Source organism: Leptidea sinapis, chromosome 25 (genome assembly GCF_905404315.1).
Source record: "Leptidea sinapis chromosome 25, ilLepSina1.1, whole genome shotgun sequence".
Classification (NCBI taxonomy): domain Eukaryota; kingdom Metazoa; phylum Arthropoda; class Insecta; order Lepidoptera; family Pieridae; genus Leptidea; species Leptidea sinapis.
Window position 1 is genome coordinate 7,823,851 of NC_066289.1, and position 17,910 is coordinate 7,841,760.

The window sequence follows — 17,910 nt, forward strand, 5'->3', positions numbered from 1 at the left end:
GATGGTAATTGATACGCCCTGCCGAGTACAATGCAGTGCCGCTCAGGATTCTTGAAAAATCCATAAATTCTGAGTGGCACTACAATTGCGCTCGTCTTCGTGAAACATAAGATGTTAAGTCTCGTTTGCATAGTAACTTAACTAGCTACGGCGCCCTTCTGACCGAAACAGTGATGTTTACACATTACTGATTCACGGCGGAAGTAGGCGCCGTTGTGGTACCCATAATCTAGCCGGCAACCTGTGCAAAGGGGCCTCCCACTTGTTAAAGTAATATTAATGAGCACCCCCTAACACAACTATGGCAATCATAATTAATATTAGGTACCTTGTTGTCCTAAGGCTGCAAACACGAACACAACAGCCAAAGAGATTGAGGAATCCTGATCGTAACGCGTGATGTCCGATCTCAGCAATACAATCAGACAGACAGCAATTAGTCCAAGGAGCAACATTGTACAATACCAAACTATTGTGGCTAGCGGACGAATGTAGATTACGTAGAAGCCGCCAGGGTGTTTTGGGTGCCGGAAGATGAAGCAAATTCTGGAACAAGTTTATAATTTTGTGCCTAATCAGTTGATTGGAAACTCACTTATCACTTAACATCAGGTGACCCGTACATTCGTTTGTCCACTTCCATAAAAATCAAGTGATCAACGGCCCAATATCTTGCAAACCCATAGGAATCATAGGCGTTGCCGGCTTTTCATGAATGTGCGTGTGGTTTCTCAAGCAAACTACCTTCTACAGAAAACGAGTAGACGCCATCCGACATTACCTGCTAGCTTTAGATAATTTATATGTCTAGATAGACAATATGTTATGTTTTTAATGTGATAACCCTCACTTCTAGGATTAATACACAAATAAAATTTGAATAACAATATTTTATGAACGATGCGGGATTCGAATGAGAGACGTTCATAAAATTTTGTTTTTCAAATTTTATTTGTGTATTAATCCTAGAAGTGAGGGTCACTTCTGGGATATCACTTTAAAAACATAACATATTGTTTAGATTTACAAGAGCGACATCTCAAGTCAATTTCCTAATATGCAAATATTGGGGTTGAGCAGGTTATCACCTGTAAAGTAGATCCTGTAGATGAAGCCACAACCTGAGAGTTGAACAAAGCAAACAGAATTTTATAACGAGGCGGTACTCGAACGGTTAGTTCAGTTGGTTAGAGCACCGGCACGGAACGCCGGAGGTCGTGGGTTCGAATCCCGCATCGTTCATAAAATATTGTTTTTCAAATTTTATTTGTGTATGTTTAGATAGTCTCTTGTTGTTAGGCAACGCACGAAACCAGGTGGCCATAGGTAAAGGCCAGGTTTATAACTTTAGTGTGCATGACAGCTACGATACGCCCGTCTCTATTATAGTTTGCGTGTGTTTGCTGTAAATAGAGATTAACAGTTCGCCGCAAAAATTTTCGACGTGTTCACAGCTGTCACACTCTAGGTATCTAGACGTAGAAATTATAGCTTAGCTTAGCTTTTAAGGTGTGAACCCACCTACACTTTGCCATGACTCTTGTCTATGACATTATCACTAAAAAGAATTAAGCATTATCATTTTAAACTAACTTCTGCCTGAGGCTTCTCTCGGTGACTTATAAAGCTGATTTTCTAGTTGTTTGCGTCGATGTATAATATCCATACATTAGGTATACTTAATCAGTTAAAAATTGAGAAGTATTCCTTATTTCTCACAATAAGTACTTATAATTAAAATGAGTTTAATTTAGGTACCTACCTCTATCCCTTGATAAATAAACCTATTTGTTTTCCCATACAAACTTTCCCCCACTCAATTATAATCAAGGATCATTTCCGGGATATAAACTATCCTATGTCCTTTCCAGGCTATCAAACTATCTCCATACAAAATTTAATCTAAATCGATCCAATGGCTTAAGCGTGAAAAGATAAGAAAGACTTACTTTCACATTTTTACTATTGGTATGGATCGTTGATGGCTTAAAAAAGTATAGCAAATGTAAGCTATTAAGGGTTGTTGTTCTCAGCGGTTTTGGTGCCTAGATATTTGTAGACTCTTTAATAGGTAAATTTAAATAAAATTATGCCTATACAGTAGTGGAATCAATACCTAGATCCCCAGGTTTCAGCAGGATAATCAACGAATGCGAATCTATCCTTTCTGAAGAACGCAGATGATCCAATATCAGTTTCCTTTCTGTGTAAAGCGCCGACAATTCCGTCGAAACTTGTGCCATTGCGAAGATAGCCCCAAGAATTTGTGCGCAGCAATACGAATCTGCAGAAATCGATATATAAACACTGTTATCTTGCCCATAATCACAGAATAACTAGGCGAAACGAGAATATTATTTTAAATCCTTTAAAAAAATAAAACTGCCCCAGTCTAAAGGATTATGAATAAAATATATGTGATAGTCGAGAACGTCGAGCAGAAGAAACGATTACGAAGATGATTTGGTATTCATCTTAGCTCGGGTGTAAGCAGCGGGCGGTGCGAGTGCGGACGAGAGCGGGCGCCGAGCAGGCACTCAGGGAAGGACTATTGAGTGAGGTGGCTGTGTGGCGCGCGTATCTATTATAATTTATAGCCGTGAAGTGAAGTGATACGTTTATTGCCAATAATGATAAGTTTGTTAGACTGTGTTTTACTTGCTGTTGTGATCATCGCCCACAACAATGGTGAACCATGAATATCCTGACCATGTCTTGCACAATCATAATAATATAATATAAAGACTTGAAAATATTACTTACGTAAAATTATACATATCTCTTAAATACGTCATTAATATATAAAATTTCAATTTATGTACGGAATCTTCTTGATATTTTTTAGGATGGTTTAAGAAATGCTCGTATGTTTCGTTATATATAGGATCTGTGTACACGATCGAAATTCTTAAGGGAACACCTGTTAAGTTTTTATTTCTCTTAGTAGACTGCAGTGTCGAATTTAACCACCCGATACTATTTATCACAACACAGCAGTTATTTTCATCACTCCCTTTACCCATGTTGTAAAATTCGTAAATAAATTTATTTATAGAAATTATATGAACATCAGAGTCAAATTCTATTGGAAATTGTTTTAAAATGTCAGTAGTATGTGAAACATGTTCCGAAAGAATCATCCATGAAAATGGACTTTTGAATGGTTCATAAAAGGGCATAAATGACTTTTCCCAAAATTTGCATGCACTGTCGACTATTACACCGATTTTTGTATTCGAAAATCTCACTGGGAGTGATAGATTATCATTTATATACTTTGCCGATAAATGGATGTCATTCAATGCAAATTGTCTTCCTATGAGTACAACTTTTTCGACATTATAGCAATGGAATAAAATCCCTTCATGAATTTTCTTTGTATTAAAGAACAATAAAATTGATAAAATATTGTTCAGTGAAATAAACATAATTAGACCGGGGACAGCTATGATTTATTTGAACTAAAACACAAGTCTGGAGAAATACTTTTAATATTTATGTGACAAGAAAATGATTTCCATGAAATTACTGTCAACATTCAACATGGACACATTGATTAGAAAAGTAGTGATAAATAATTCAGTATTGAAAAGACATTAATAGACATAGCTTGAAAATACATCTTGAAATGGAAACTCAGCATTATCAGGTACTAAGATGTCGGACAGAAAGCATACAGTTCCTGCTGTGCCCTCATATAGACTCTCAGGATTATCAGGCAGTCTTGCATCTCTTAAAAATTCATCAGAATTTAAAAAGTCAGCAAATAATTTAGCTCTATACATGTATTTGTTGTCTCTGGTCAATCTATAAAGTAGTAGAAATACATAACCATTTCCTGCAACTCCATGGCATATACCAGGCCCTTTTCTTAGAAGACCTTTTTCCCAAACAACCTCACCTGCTTTTATGCAGGAGTTTAAATATTTTTCCTCATTGTAGACTTGATATGCTTTGGCCATTAGGTAAATTGTACCTGGGGCACCATGACACCAATGGACAAGCTTATGATCTGACATTCCAACTTCTTCCATGCAACATGGCCAGTTTCCATCAGCAGTTTGTAGAGACAGTAAATAATTTACTGTAGCCTTGATATCATGAGCTGCTGACTTGTTAAAGTTAAGGTAACCAGGTACAGATAACAACATTTGTAAGATAAAACTTATCCCATGTGCTGCTCCAAGATATTCAGTGTTATAATAATGGTACATTAATGGGCATGGACTTTTATGATTTTTCGAATATTCCCTGCCTGAAGCAATTATTAAGTCACAAATTGTATACAATTCTTCAATAGCCAATATTGGTATTTGTAACTCCCTGCTCAGCCATAGATTGCCTGCTAAATAACCAGCTCTACCCACAAAGAACTCATCACCTCCACATTTTAAGAATTTTGGATTCAAATATTGATTATACAAAGATTTAAATTGATTTAAACTATCAATGTACTCTGCATCACCATTTTCTTTCCTTATAACAGCTGCTAACGCGTAAGTTCCAGCATCACCAAGTAAGAATGAAGTCTTATCACCAATAGAAACGCCAAGAGCTGGTTTGAGATATTCTAGACTTTTCTCAACGTAGAAAGCTTTTTTTTCAGAAAGAAGAGGATTTTTAGATAAATAATAAAACATATACGAAACACCAGTTATACCGACGTATAGACCTCCGTCAATATTTCTCCGTGTGGGTTGTAGTCTTTTTGATATAATACTAACATGCTCATCTATTTGTTTAATCAGCTCATCTTTGTTTAATTCTACCTGAGAACCAGCTTGAAAATCTACAAAAGGATTCGGAAAGTAACGAACCATTTTAAGACCAAAAGTTGCTGCAGACAACAGTCGAAAAACGCGAGTACTTAGGGCTTTTATAAATAATTTATTCATAAAATTTTAACGCAGTTACAAAGACATTCAATAATTCAAAATAGCATATATAGCTAACCCAGCCGGTTTCAGTTTTTCAGATAATTCAGAATATTCTTTTGTTTTTGTCTTTTAAACAAATTAAAAGTCAAAACATGTCATTATTTGACCATTGCATTTTAATACAAGTCAATGTCACTGGCAACTGTCAGACAGTGGGCTAGATCATAGATAAAACCCAAATATTACACGTTATGTTGTTCCTTTCTACATGATTGCAACCTCAAAGCTATATTATTAGAAAAAATATATTTTTATGACGGCGAAATAAATATTAGAGATAATAAAATATATGAAACGAGCCAAAATAATATTCTCCTACGTAGGTAATATATTTTATAGATTTAATAAAAGTATTGATATGGTTACTTAGCAACTGTTTAGAAGAGAATGATCCGATCAAGTTCAACCACTGCCGTAATTTTTAGAATTTAGCTTTAAAAATGAAATGGGGCCAATCACAATTAATTGAACATAATTTATTTTGTAAACATTTATAAAACTAATGCCAATCACATTCAGTCGCGGAAATGTAAGTATTTCAAAATTGAAAAGTTTACATAAGAGGTTTATCATTATTAACGTATCTTATCCTGTAGGTAAGAAAAACAGGTTTTAGAACAAGAGGACGTTCGGCCCATTCTCTTGATGTGAGTGCCGTAAAACTCGATGAAGCTGCAAGTGGAGATGGCAGATTGCTTTTACAAATTAAGCCTGCTTTGGCTGATCCCAGAGCACCCTTGCAGCGTTCGAATACTACACTTGCGGGGTGGGTTTACTAATTTTATTTGTCTTGATTGAATTAGTGAATTCTAACTTTTAAATAATATTTTAAGTGGTAGGTATATTAACGAATTAATTTCACATAATGAGAATGAGAGAGAATGAGGAAGACCTATCAGAGTAGGAATTAATCCCCGTCATCAGCAATAGAAAACACACTTGAAGGCCTATCATAGTACTTACAATATTATTTGGTCTAATATTAGTTGTTGTTGGAATAATATTAGTAAATAGTTTAAGTGCCTCTTTACACGGCTTTGGGCTTTGTGACCTTGCTAGTAATTTTGTATTATGAGAGGTTTCACGTATATATCTCACCCGTCCATTACCACTACAAATGTAGTTTATTTTTTGTTAAGTGCGTTCACACCAGCCGATTCTAGCATGGAATGGTGAATGCGGGGTCTACTATTACCATCAGCGCATGTCTTAAGAAATTGCTCTACCTTATATTTGGCGACAGTTTTGATCTGGTACCTATACAACTTAAGAAAAGTAGCACGGTGCTGACATACTTTTTTGTAAGAAGGAGCAAGACACACTGGTGTAAGGATCACCCGCAGATGTAATTCACGTCAGCCATTCCATACCCACATTCTCTTGCAATACTAAAGGAATCACAGGACCGTTGCCGTCAGGTAGAAAAGATCATTGAAAAACTCACTGAGTAGGAACGTTGCACATTCAGTTGGTAAGGCTGTATCCAAGATTGGCGCGTCGTGCAAAGATGGAATTAGGCGGCAGGGATCAGGTCAAACAGCTCTTCGGAACACACCTCGTGATAAAATTGTCAGGAAAACACACATCGAAGTCTCTATGCAGCGAAAAGTGATTGAGCTGTTGACACAGTAGGTATCTAGACTCCCTGCGTTGCACGTGGAGTGGTTCGTAGTTCGAGGTGATACTAGGAAGCACCAGAGAAGAAAATTTATGTAAAGGAAATCGTAAGCATATGAAAAGGCTACTACTATGTATTAAAAAAATTAGGACAGGTAAAATACAAAGCAGTTATTTGTTACACTTAGTACCTAAATATAACATTACTTTATCAAAGTTGCAAATCCTAATCTTTCAATAATTGTTAAAGTAACAATTACGACGCCAAAGACGATACAAAAGATGAGACTATTAACTTGCAAGCTGTGGGAGAGGGCAAGGTGCAGCTATCTCGAACTCCACAGGAGAAAGATCGTCTACCAGATAGAATAAGTCTTGACAGGTACCGAACTTTTACATACCTACGACGTAATAATATTATAACAACAATTGAATAATTTCAGACAATGCCAAACAAGCAATATCATTGTTTTAAGGGGTTTTTATTTAAAAGAACTGGCAATTAACCAATTCGATGCATTTTCAATAGGCTTAGATGTTGATATTTTTTTATGACAATAAGGGTCAAGGCGAAGAGGACGTTCAGCTGATGGTAATTGATACGCCGTACCCATTACAATGCAGTGCCACTCATGATTTTTGAAAAACCCAAAAAATCTGAGCGGCACTTAATTGCGCTTGGTCACCCTGGTACATAAGATGTTAAGTCTCATTTGTCCAGTAATTTCACTAGCTACAACGCCCTTCAGACCGAAACACAATACTCTTTAAACATTCCTGCTTCACTGGCAGAAATAGGCCTGGCCTAGAAAATGTGGTAGCCATAATCTACCCAGCATCTAATCCCGTGCAAAGAAGCATGCTACTGGTATATAGTATGGTGATAATTTGGTAAATATAAGTATTTTTATTTCTGCAGGAGAGGATTGTCATCAATACCTCATATTGTCGGGGAACCCGGATTAAGGCTTCTCTCTTTACAGCACAACCTAATTAATAGCCTCACTGGCTTGTCTCCATTAGATCTAGGGAAACTAGTATTTTTAGACGTGTATGACAATCAAATAGAAAAAATAACCTCACTCGAAAGACTTTTCAGCCTGAGAGTTTTATTAATGGGAAAAAATCGGTAAGTTCCATCTAAGTTTTTACATAAGTAATATAATGGAGCTAAGTTTCGAAGAATATTAATTCAAGTGTCTTACATTTTTGCAGTATTAAACGAATTGAAGGGCTGACAAATCTTCTCAAGTTAGAGGTATTAGATCTTCACGGGAATAGAATTACAAAAGTAACCGGACTATCCAACTTAAATGAACTTAAAGTGCTCAACTTAGCTGGCAATCAGATAAAATTTTTAGGGCAAAATGATCTTCAAGGGTTGGTTTCATTAAGAGAATTAAACCTTAAAAGGAACCGACTCAAAAAACTTCTTGGTTTCGATCATACGCCAAAGTTAGAAAAGCTGTATTTAGCTAACAATGACCTACAAAGGTAAGATCATGCTGCTGCTTACAAACGGTTAAATAAACATAATCCCGATTAAAATTTAAACTGTTATTTTATTTTTCTTCAGTGTAGAGGATGTGTCATCGGTAGCAGAAGCAAGCATGCTTATAGAAGTGTCGTTAGATGGAAATCCTGTTGCGCTAGGAGGTGATTGTACCCCATTTTTGGTATCGTACCTTCCGAATTTGGTAACGTTGACAAATATGAACGTCACGGAGCAGGTAATATTAAAATAATTTAAGCATTGCATCAGAATTTTCAAAGACAAACCTAAAGATATTTCGATTTCAAATTTCAGGTCCGTAGTGCTGCAATGGCTTGGCGAAATAACAAAGAGGCAGCACATGCAGCTTATTGTGCTTTAAGTGGTTCTGCTCAACAAGCTGCTCGTAGGGATCAAGTAATTAATAACGCAAGAACCAATTGGGAGTTACTAAGGTAAATCTTAACAAAATCAAAACCATCTTAATCACAACCATACTATTGAAAGAACTCTTAAAATATCCCACATGACGTTAAGCCAAGTTGCTTTTTAAGATATATTTTAATCCTTCCTCAACGATAAATTAAGTCTCAAATTTCATAAAACAGAGTAATCATAACATTGTAACTAGTCATCATATTACTACTTATTGTATTTAATAAAATCAATTTTATTGACAGGTCTGAAAACAAAACTTTTGGTACAAGTCCAACGAAAAGCGAAGAAAAGGAATTGAAAGAGGGAATAAATAGTGAAACAGAACCTTTAGCATCTGCAGTGATGCCTGATGTTATTGCTTGTACACAAAAAGCTAATGATAGCGGTAACTGTGTTAAAGTGGAAGACAGCAATTTAAAAGTAGCCACTACAAATAAATCACAAAGATGTTCGACTGCACGGAAGCCGTCTGAACGACGTGTCAATTTCTCTGACCGAAGTGCTTCACAGGATACTGATGCATCTCATTCAACATCAACCAGCAGTGATTTAAGATTACCACCAATATTATTACCCCTTATATCATCTCTATGCAAGATCCATCAATCAGAAAATCTAAAGACAGATGGTTCAGATGGTATTTTAAAAAGGTGGGAGAGTATTTCGAGCGTTGAACCTATAGTGGATTCTTCTATTAGTTCTCTGCCATCATCATCAAGTGATAGCGAAGAGGAAACGCACAAGAGAATATTTCATCGATCTTCATCTGTGAAACGAAGGGAAAACTTTAGTTCGATGCGTTCTAAATCCGTCTGCGATCCAGAGAGTCGTAGAATAAAATCAAACAAGAACAACGACAGTGAGAATGCAAGCAATATCTCAAGCAGTACACACGTAGGGTCTGTTGTTACATCATCAACGTCTGGAAGTGACCACAACAGTAAAACACTGAAAAGACAAGGCTCTTTGAATTCTAGAGTGAGTAGGAATATTAGGAGCGCAACACTCTCTCGACGAAATGAGAGAGGATCGTCTGCTCATAGAGCGTCCACTGCCAGAAGTAGGTCTGGAAAAAGCTTAGCTAGTCTGAAGTCATCCGAGCCAGTTCCAAAACCCATGCCTGCTTCGAAGGATCGCGAGCAGGGCGTGGATTATTTGGTAGAGGTGACAGACGGGGTCGTTAGTGCGTGGGGAACCGGTGCAGTGCGACGCCTAGCACGGGACTGGGATTGGGATAAAGCGCGAAGTGTAACAAGGGCGGCGTTTCATTATGTTCAGTTTAATGCAGTGGCACAAGCATTACCCGATTTGAAAACGAAGTAAGTTGTTAGTCGCTAGTTATTACGAAAAAAATAATATAATCAGCCAATCGAAGCAGAGGCAATTTTGTCTTACAAAGTAAAATGTATTTGTGACAATTGCGCGGTTCGACGTAATCTCCCTGCAAAATCATATCAATCTTAAGAGTACAAATTGTAATTAAGGGAATAAATAAATTTCAATTCATATTTTAAAAATAATTTAAATATCTTTTTAACCGTAAATGCTAGGTTGTCGGTACCTACATACATCACGTCAAAATCTGAGAAAGTAGACAGAAAAGACAGAACACCATGTATCAGTATTATATACCTACTTCTGACAAATTTATCAATTTCACTTTACCTTAGTGCATGGTGAAAGCAAATGATTACCTACGTCCATAAATAAACTTATAACACTTAAGTAATTGATAAATTTCTTTCCCAGATTTCCAAATGTAACACACATATCAGTTCGTGCCACAGGCCTACAGTCTTTAGGACAACTGCATTCTTTTGCTGAGCTTCGGGGTCTATCGAGTCTCACTGTCCTTCCTGAAGGCAACCCTATTTGTTCGAAGATATGGCGGGAATATGCAGTATACAGACTGGGTCATTGGGGCCTTAGGGAAATAAACGATGAAGCGGTAATTATTAATATCATCCTGTTTTTTCAAAAATTTTTTAAATTTATTGTTCTAATTTTTATGGCTTCGTAGTTAAAAAGAGAACCTTATCCGATCCTTCCGTGACTAATAGAATGCTATTATAGTTGTTAGTGTATTATACAAAGTACTACTCTTTGATAGTAGGTATAACAGTACGTAATAGTCGGTCAAGAATGGAATAGAATAGAAAATTATTGTTACTTACTATAACAATAATCATATTGCAACAAGACTGTGTAACCGTAATGAAGCCACATTAGCTTGAAAGGGGCTATAACATAGAGAGAATAACGGATTAGAAACTCACAGACCAGTAAAATGTAAGTAGGTAAATACAAATGTGGTTAAAAACTTATTCAAGATGGCGCCCGTCAAACCGAAACACAAATTGGGCTTACACACTACTCCTTGGCGGCAGAAAAAGTTTATGAAAGTGCCGTCTAAGGACGCCCGATAAAAAAAGCGCAGCTTTATAATTAGTATAAAGCGGAGGAGCTTTAAATTTTTATATATCGGGAGATACTAGATAGTATAGGCAAGTATAGGTATTTCATAACGAGTTACACAGAGTGATGCGTCTGGCCGTACGCAAACACTTACCGTTTGTGGAGTGACGAGTGCCGATAAGGATAACTTAATACGATAGAGCGAGAAAATGCGATTAGACGGTATACAACAGCACGGTACAAAACTAGGTAATTTTAACAAAACTATTTATTTTCCCGAAACGACCCTACTGAAAACTGTTTACGTTTTGGTTTTGGGGAGTGCGCGGCAGCCGCCACGTTACACGAGAGTATATACTCAAATAAAAAGGTGACCCAACAGACGTTGTTCCGTACATAATAAATAAAATACTTTTTTAAATGAATTTGTCAATAATATTTCATGACATCAATAATTATTTCGTAAAATATGCACCCTGTTGTTATAATGAAATGGATTGACAGCAGAACTGTCGAACTCTGCGATATCAATAAATTCTGTCATAGAAAATATGTCCATAAAAAACAAATATTGTAAATAAAAATAATTATAATGGGTCCCAAATCGAACCCTCCTATCTCTCAAGTTCGACTAAACTGCACTCAAAGAAGTAACCCCTATTAAAATCCGTTCATTAGTTTAGGAGTCCATCGCGGACAAACAACGTCACACGTAATTTATGTATATTAAGATTTAGATATCAGATATACTGACGCTTTCGTTAACGCTAAAGTCTGACGCTTAGACGGGCTTGGACGTACGTCCGTATAAAATATATACATATATATATACTCATCTAGCCGGCATGCTGTGTTGAGAAGCCTCTCATCTCTCACTAGTATCGAAATGAAATATTGCTTCTATCTCTAGTCTGATGCTCCACAGTATCAACTCGTACTATTTGACAACAGATGAAAAAAAGTGACACAAAGTTAAAGTGATTTAGTTAGTTATACCATGTAATTTTAGGTCACCGAAGACGAAATTAAGTCATCGAATAGAACATATCAAGGTCTTAGTGATATAGTGCTTCGGGCTTTGCCGGATGCGCCCCTGCAACCACTGCTGGCAAGACTTGGTAAGAGTGGAAGCAGTCCTGCTGGTGCGAAAGCCTGGCTCCGAGCAGCAGATCCTGCGCTGAGAGACGTCATTGCAAAAGAAGCGCTGCAGTATAAGAAAGGGACTGTTTCACAGGTGAGGTACACACATGATATTCACCTAGGCTATGTTAATTTAAACATATTTAATGCAACCGCCAACCTGTGAGGTTACATGTTCTATGCGGCTATCACCAGTGACAGGCTCCTTTGCAGGATGCCGGCTAGATTATGGGTAACACAACGGCGTCTATTTCTGCCATGAAGCAGTAAGGTGTAAGCATTATACTATGTTTCGGTATGAAGGGCGCCGTGAGCTAGTGAAATTACTGGGCAAATGAGACTTAACGTCTTGTCTCAGGGTGACGAGCGTAAAAGTAATGCCGCTCAGAAATCTTGGGTTTTTCTAGAATCCTGAGCGGCACTGAATTGTAATGGGCAGGGCGTATGAATTACAATCAGTTGAACATCCTGCTCGTCTCGTCTCGTATTGGCATAAAAAAAAATCAGTTTTATTACCTACCTTCTTAGATAGTCTTTTGCTGTTAGACAACCGATAAAAACAGGCCGGATTTAATAATTTTGTGTGCGTGTCAAGCTACGTCTTACACTCGCGATTTGTATGACACTTTGTTAGTGTGCGTGCATTGCTCACAATAGAGGTTAACTCTAAACTCAATTTTTACGACGTTTTCACAGCTAATGTATCTAGACGTATTAATGATCTAACGGTGCACATAAGCACGGTATTAGAAAGTATACTTGTTTAAGTGTTATATTTCATAGTAGTGGTAGATCTTGCAGATGATCACCTTGCATGTAGCGTCATCGTCCACCCATAACAGTGGCAATATGTAATGTGACATGTGGCACTATAATTCACGCGAGTATCACAAATTTAAAGGAAATTATAATTGAATTTTTACATTGTAAATGTGTTTCGTATTACAATTTAGTTATTATTCGGTTTAATCTTAAAAAGTATTTTTTTTTTATGTCTGATATACCTATTTCAATTTGAAGGATGTAGGTGCTGACATCCTTCAAACTGAACCCCAACAGTACAGTGCTGTTCATCATCTTAATATTAACGGTCCAGCCGTTAGTACACCTAGTATACCAAGTATACCTAGAAGACTCAATTTTGCGCGTTTACCACTAACAAAACTCGATTTGTCGTGTCACCGCTCTTCGACAACACCTCCCTTAAAGCCTCGCTTAGTATCTGAATACTGGGTCTCGAAATCTTGAGCGATTGTCAATTCAGTGGTCATTTGGACGGCAAAGCCAAATTAACTTCGAAGAAGCTGGGTGTCATAAATGGGATAGGGCAATACTTCAAGCCGGCCCAGATTCTAGCGATTATTTATGGAAAAGTCATACTAGGTTATCAGCCAGTATCAGGTATTTGACCGCCTGCAACCTTTGCAGGACCTTTGCACGACATGTCACAAATTACAATATCATCCACACCAACAGGATGTATGGCCTTCCTCCACAGTGCGGTTTTCAAGAAACTTTTATGTAAAACAAAGCTGTGGAATGAGCTTCCTTGTGCGGTGTTCCCAGTCCGATACGACATGGATACCTTCAAAAAAAGCGCGTACACCTTCCTTAGAGGCCGGCAACGCTCCTGTGATTCCGGTTCTGGTGTTGTGTGTCTGTCTGAATGGGGGCGGCCGTGATCTCTTAAAGCCAGATGACCCACTACCCGATACGCTCATTTGTCGGTTTCAGATATCGGTGACAAATTTAACAAAAAAGGCAAATTTTAAGAATGTGCAAGAAAAAGAAAAGATTACATTATTTCCATAAAAAAAGGAAGTAGATGGAATTAAAATACTCTAGGTGGACCGCCCTCTAGGTGAGCGCGGACCACGCGCCCACACGGGACTTTATTTATTAATTCCAAGGATAAGGCCGAGTTAGAATACTGTAAGATAACATTACCGTGGTCTAGCCTTTCCGCATCGGACGTGCCCGCAGGCACTGGAAATTCAAAAAACAAAGAGAGCGGCAGTGCCCCAAGGCACTCTTTTACCTCACCCAGTTTTCACCCTTATTAGGTGTACAAGATCGAGTGAAGTCCGATACACATTTCAATCCGTTACGATTCAAGGCCACCAATATTCGACGTCATAACTCATAGCTTTACGGACATAGCATTTTTGTGTTCACTTGTTCCCGGGCGGCGCAGCGAGCGGTCTTGATAACGAATCAAGACTTTGCACGAAGATTGTGCTTTGTGGAGATTTTGGTTTTATTTTATAATGAACATATAATGTTCATTACAAAAACATAAAAGGAAATAAATAAAACAAGTAATTAACATTGAAAATCAACATTTATTTTAATATATACCTATTTTTACACTTATTGTCGAATGAAAAGTCTGTGTGAAATAAAATAGAAACACAATATGAATAATTTATAAGGTGTACTTCATAATATAACATTAACTTGTAGGAAGATATGAGTTGGCGGACAAAGGGCCGCGACCAGCTATCGACAGCTATATCACAAGCTTGCGGCGCGGCGCAGCGCCTGCGGTTACTCGAGATGCAATGGCAGACGATCTTCGTTGAGATGATCGAGGAGGTGCTAACAGACTACGCAAACATGAATCTGCATGTGAAGGAACAAATGCGTTTGTTGACGGAATCTTTGCAATGATTTCTGAGACAATTTATATTTAAAATTATATATTTTTGATTTGAAACTTGAAATGTGGGCTTGAGAGCCGAAATTAAAATGACAAGTTAGGGTAACGCTCATATTGAATACCTAACCAACCCACTGGAATTTATCATCTGTCCGTCATAACAGTGACAATAGGTCAGGGTTGCCAAAGGTACTTGATTATTATAAAAAGTTTTATATTAAAAAGTGGCCGGAAGTTTTATGCATTTAACTGAACGACATAGTTATTGATGTCAATGACATAATTGATTGCTGCCCAATACGTTCTGCAATACAACGGTTTTTCTACATAATATTATATATCTGAATCGTATAATTATTGTCGATCAGATTAATAATTAGGTATCTTTCGATAATTACCTACTCCCACAACTTCATCTTCAGAAGGAGCTTTTTCTGTAACTAATAACAAATGACGAAACACACGTCTTTTAGGCAGAAAAAATGAATAAGGTAGGTACTTACTTAATAAACCTAGCTTGTAAAAAAATCTGTGCAGCTGTTAGCAATCATTGTTCGTTTGTTTGAAGTTATTATAATAAAATTATAGTTTGCTAAAAGTAATGAAAAAGACGTTGGAAAGTGATAAAATAAAGTAAAACGTATTTCTTTAACCTTTAAGTTGAAGTGGCAACCCTAAATATAGTTGGGCCGTAACAAATTCCAAAACGATTTAAAAACAAAAAAGTAAATCGTAGCGAAAAAATCTTGTTCATTGTACTACGCTAGTCATTCTGAAATTAGGAAGTAAGTCCTTTTCGAAGGTCAAGTCGGTCACGGAATCCTTCAAATTTTATAAATTAACCCATTTCTTGAATTAAGTATTATGAATATTGACTCAATGATTACTCCCGCGAGGCAGTAAGAATTAACTAGGTATATTAAATCTATTCCCGAAAACCTTTAGATAACTCAAAAAAAGGAGCTTAATAATTACGTAATATACTAAAAAAATCTTAACATTTACCAAAAGCAGTTTATAGGTAAATAAAAATAAAATTACAGACACATTGTATTATTTTACAAACGGTTTTTTAATAGATTTCTATTGCCCACGACTGATTATTGTTGCATTAATTTTTTAAAATAGAACTGCTCAAACTAGTCTAGTATACAATCTAGTTGTTAGTCTATACACAATGTTGCCGTTTTAGAAAAACCATTAGAAAATAGGTCGTTTATAATTTTATATAGAGTTTAGTTCGTATTGTACTAGATTGGTAAGCAATGTATCAATAATAAATAGATAAAATAATAACGGTGTTTTATTTAAACTTTAACTAGGCTTAAAAACTGTTTGGAAGACTGCAAAATGTTTTGAGCAATTCTAAAAAAATACTTATGGAAACTATCTTCAACACTAACCTGTACTATTTACCACTAGACTGGCGGCTGTCAAAGTGCTTTTGTGCCTGTTTGATATTCGCCATTTTGGCGCTGTTGGCCATAGCGAGAGTCTGCGGTACTAAATCTAGTGATGACGACCTCAGCTTAACAAACATCGATAGATGGTGGGAAACTATTTCCAAAAAAAATTGTGTACCTTATTACGTTTATCCGTGATGTATTATAAATAACACGGAAAACGAAAGAAATTAATCCAAATTACTTCAGAGTACTGTTCGCTTCCCTCGCAGCCATTTATATTGTATGTCAAAATTAGTTCTCTGGTGGGTCGAGAGGGGCGCTTCAAATAGGCACAAAAAATTTGCTGTCAAACATAAGGAACAGCCTGTCCAGTGGTATATATCAGGTCAGTGGTCTTGAATTAATTTTATATCAAACAACTGTTCCTGAGCAATTTCAGTTCTTTCGGATATTTTTATGTAAGAAAGGGCAAACTGGTAAGAGGAGCAGACTGCAGGTGAAATGTGAAAAACATACCACCTGTTTGTCCAAGACCAAAGGAAATGAACTGAACATTTTAACAAACAAAAATCATCAACCCCAACACTAAAATATAATTAAAGAGTATTTGCAATTGGATACACCCGGGGAATTGTTGAAAGAATAATTTAGGTTAACAACAACAGCCACGTTTCACCATTAAACTTCTTGCCTCACACAACCAATTAAATAAACTGCTTTTGAGGCTTTAGAGCAGGGGTGCTCAAGCTTGAACTGCTGGCGATCTACCTCAAAATTGTTAGACTACGATCGATCGGCTCTGAGAGGCTTCAAGTATGTGTGATGAACGATTGTCGTCTAGGTAGAGTGTCACGATGACAAAGATATTAGTTTTGCGCAAAATATACATTTTTTTAGTCAAGGTAAGTGTAGGTCTGCTCTTAAATGTCAATGAAAAAACTCAATAAATATTCAAAATTGGGAGTTTATTGTTTTTACAAAACAAACGTGTTCTAAAGTTCTAAGCTTAACTAAATAGTGACTATGCATGTTGAAGCGTGACACTGCATGTCCTGAGCATTTTTTTCATAAGATGTAATTACCGATTTTAGTTTAATTTACCGGTTTTTTTTCTCGAGATCGACTCAAAAAGCACTCGCGATCGACCTGTCGATCCCGATCGACCGGTTGAGCACCCTTGCCTTAGAGTTACTCTCTACTGTTACATAGTCTTTGGTGATACGTACTCCATGGTCAAGTGTGTTTTGTCACTGTCTATTATTTTATATGTGATATGAGACAAAATACAATCGACCACTGATTACGAATTGAGGCACCTTCTGTGCCTAAGAGTCAATTCGTTGTTAAGATTTTAGATAACATGTGAACTTGTATTTTTAGGATTCCGTAATCCATACCTCAAAAGGAAAAAAACGGAACCCTTATACTATCGCTTTGTTGTCCGTCTATAGTTAAACCATAAAATATTGGAAACGGCCGTAAGACAATAACAGTTATCCGCGGACCGTGGTTTTCACTTTCCATCAGAAAAGTGCGGAGCCAATTTACTCCCGCTAATTTAAAAAAGAAATATAATTCAACTTGAAATTGTTTACATACGGTTGTACCGTTTGACAAAATATGTATTTATGTATTGGTTAACATAAAACAATACCGCACACTTAACGAGATTAGCCATATTAGGGGAATTGTGCTTAAAATGACATACTTTTTTGTTTTAAGACAAATATTCAAAATAAACGATGTAATATGAGATTAGCATCTTATGTTTATTTGTAAATGTTTCTTAATCAACAAAATTTACAA

The 17,910-nt window shown here is 36.7% G+C and overlaps 2 protein-coding genes across 3 annotated transcripts; one reads left to right on the plus strand and one right to left on the minus strand.

Moving 5' to 3' along the window:
* Positions 1-3,473: 3,473 nt before the first annotated feature.
* On the minus strand, positions 3,474-5,030 carry LOC126972042 (lanC-like protein 3 homolog). Its single transcript, XM_050818608.1, has one exon. It carries the CDS (start codon positions 4,893-4,895, stop codon positions 3,597-3,599), a length of 1,299 nt encoding a protein of 432 aa, XP_050674565.1. The 5' UTR covers positions 4,896-5,030; the 3' UTR covers positions 3,474-3,596.
* A 292-nt stretch (positions 5,031-5,322) lies between these two features.
* LOC126972144 (leucine-rich repeat-containing protein 49) lies at positions 5,323-15,974 on the plus strand. 2 transcript variants are annotated; one of them, XM_050818726.1, is made up of 11 exons: positions 5,323-5,466; positions 5,534-5,703; positions 6,805-6,936; positions 7,474-7,683; positions 7,770-8,048; positions 8,131-8,284; positions 8,362-8,501; positions 8,727-9,803; positions 10,234-10,432; positions 11,909-12,133; positions 14,503-15,974. In XM_050818726.1, exons 1-11 carry the CDS (start codon positions 5,440-5,442, stop codon positions 14,707-14,709), a joined length of 2,820 nt encoding a protein of 939 aa, XP_050674683.1. In that variant the 5' UTR covers positions 5,323-5,439; the 3' UTR covers positions 14,710-15,974. The 2 variants fall into 2 exon arrangements, with proteins under 2 accessions (XP_050674683.1, XP_050674684.1); XM_050818727.1 differs by having other exon boundaries at positions 7,654-7,683.
* Positions 15,975-17,910: the final 1,936 nt, after the last annotated feature.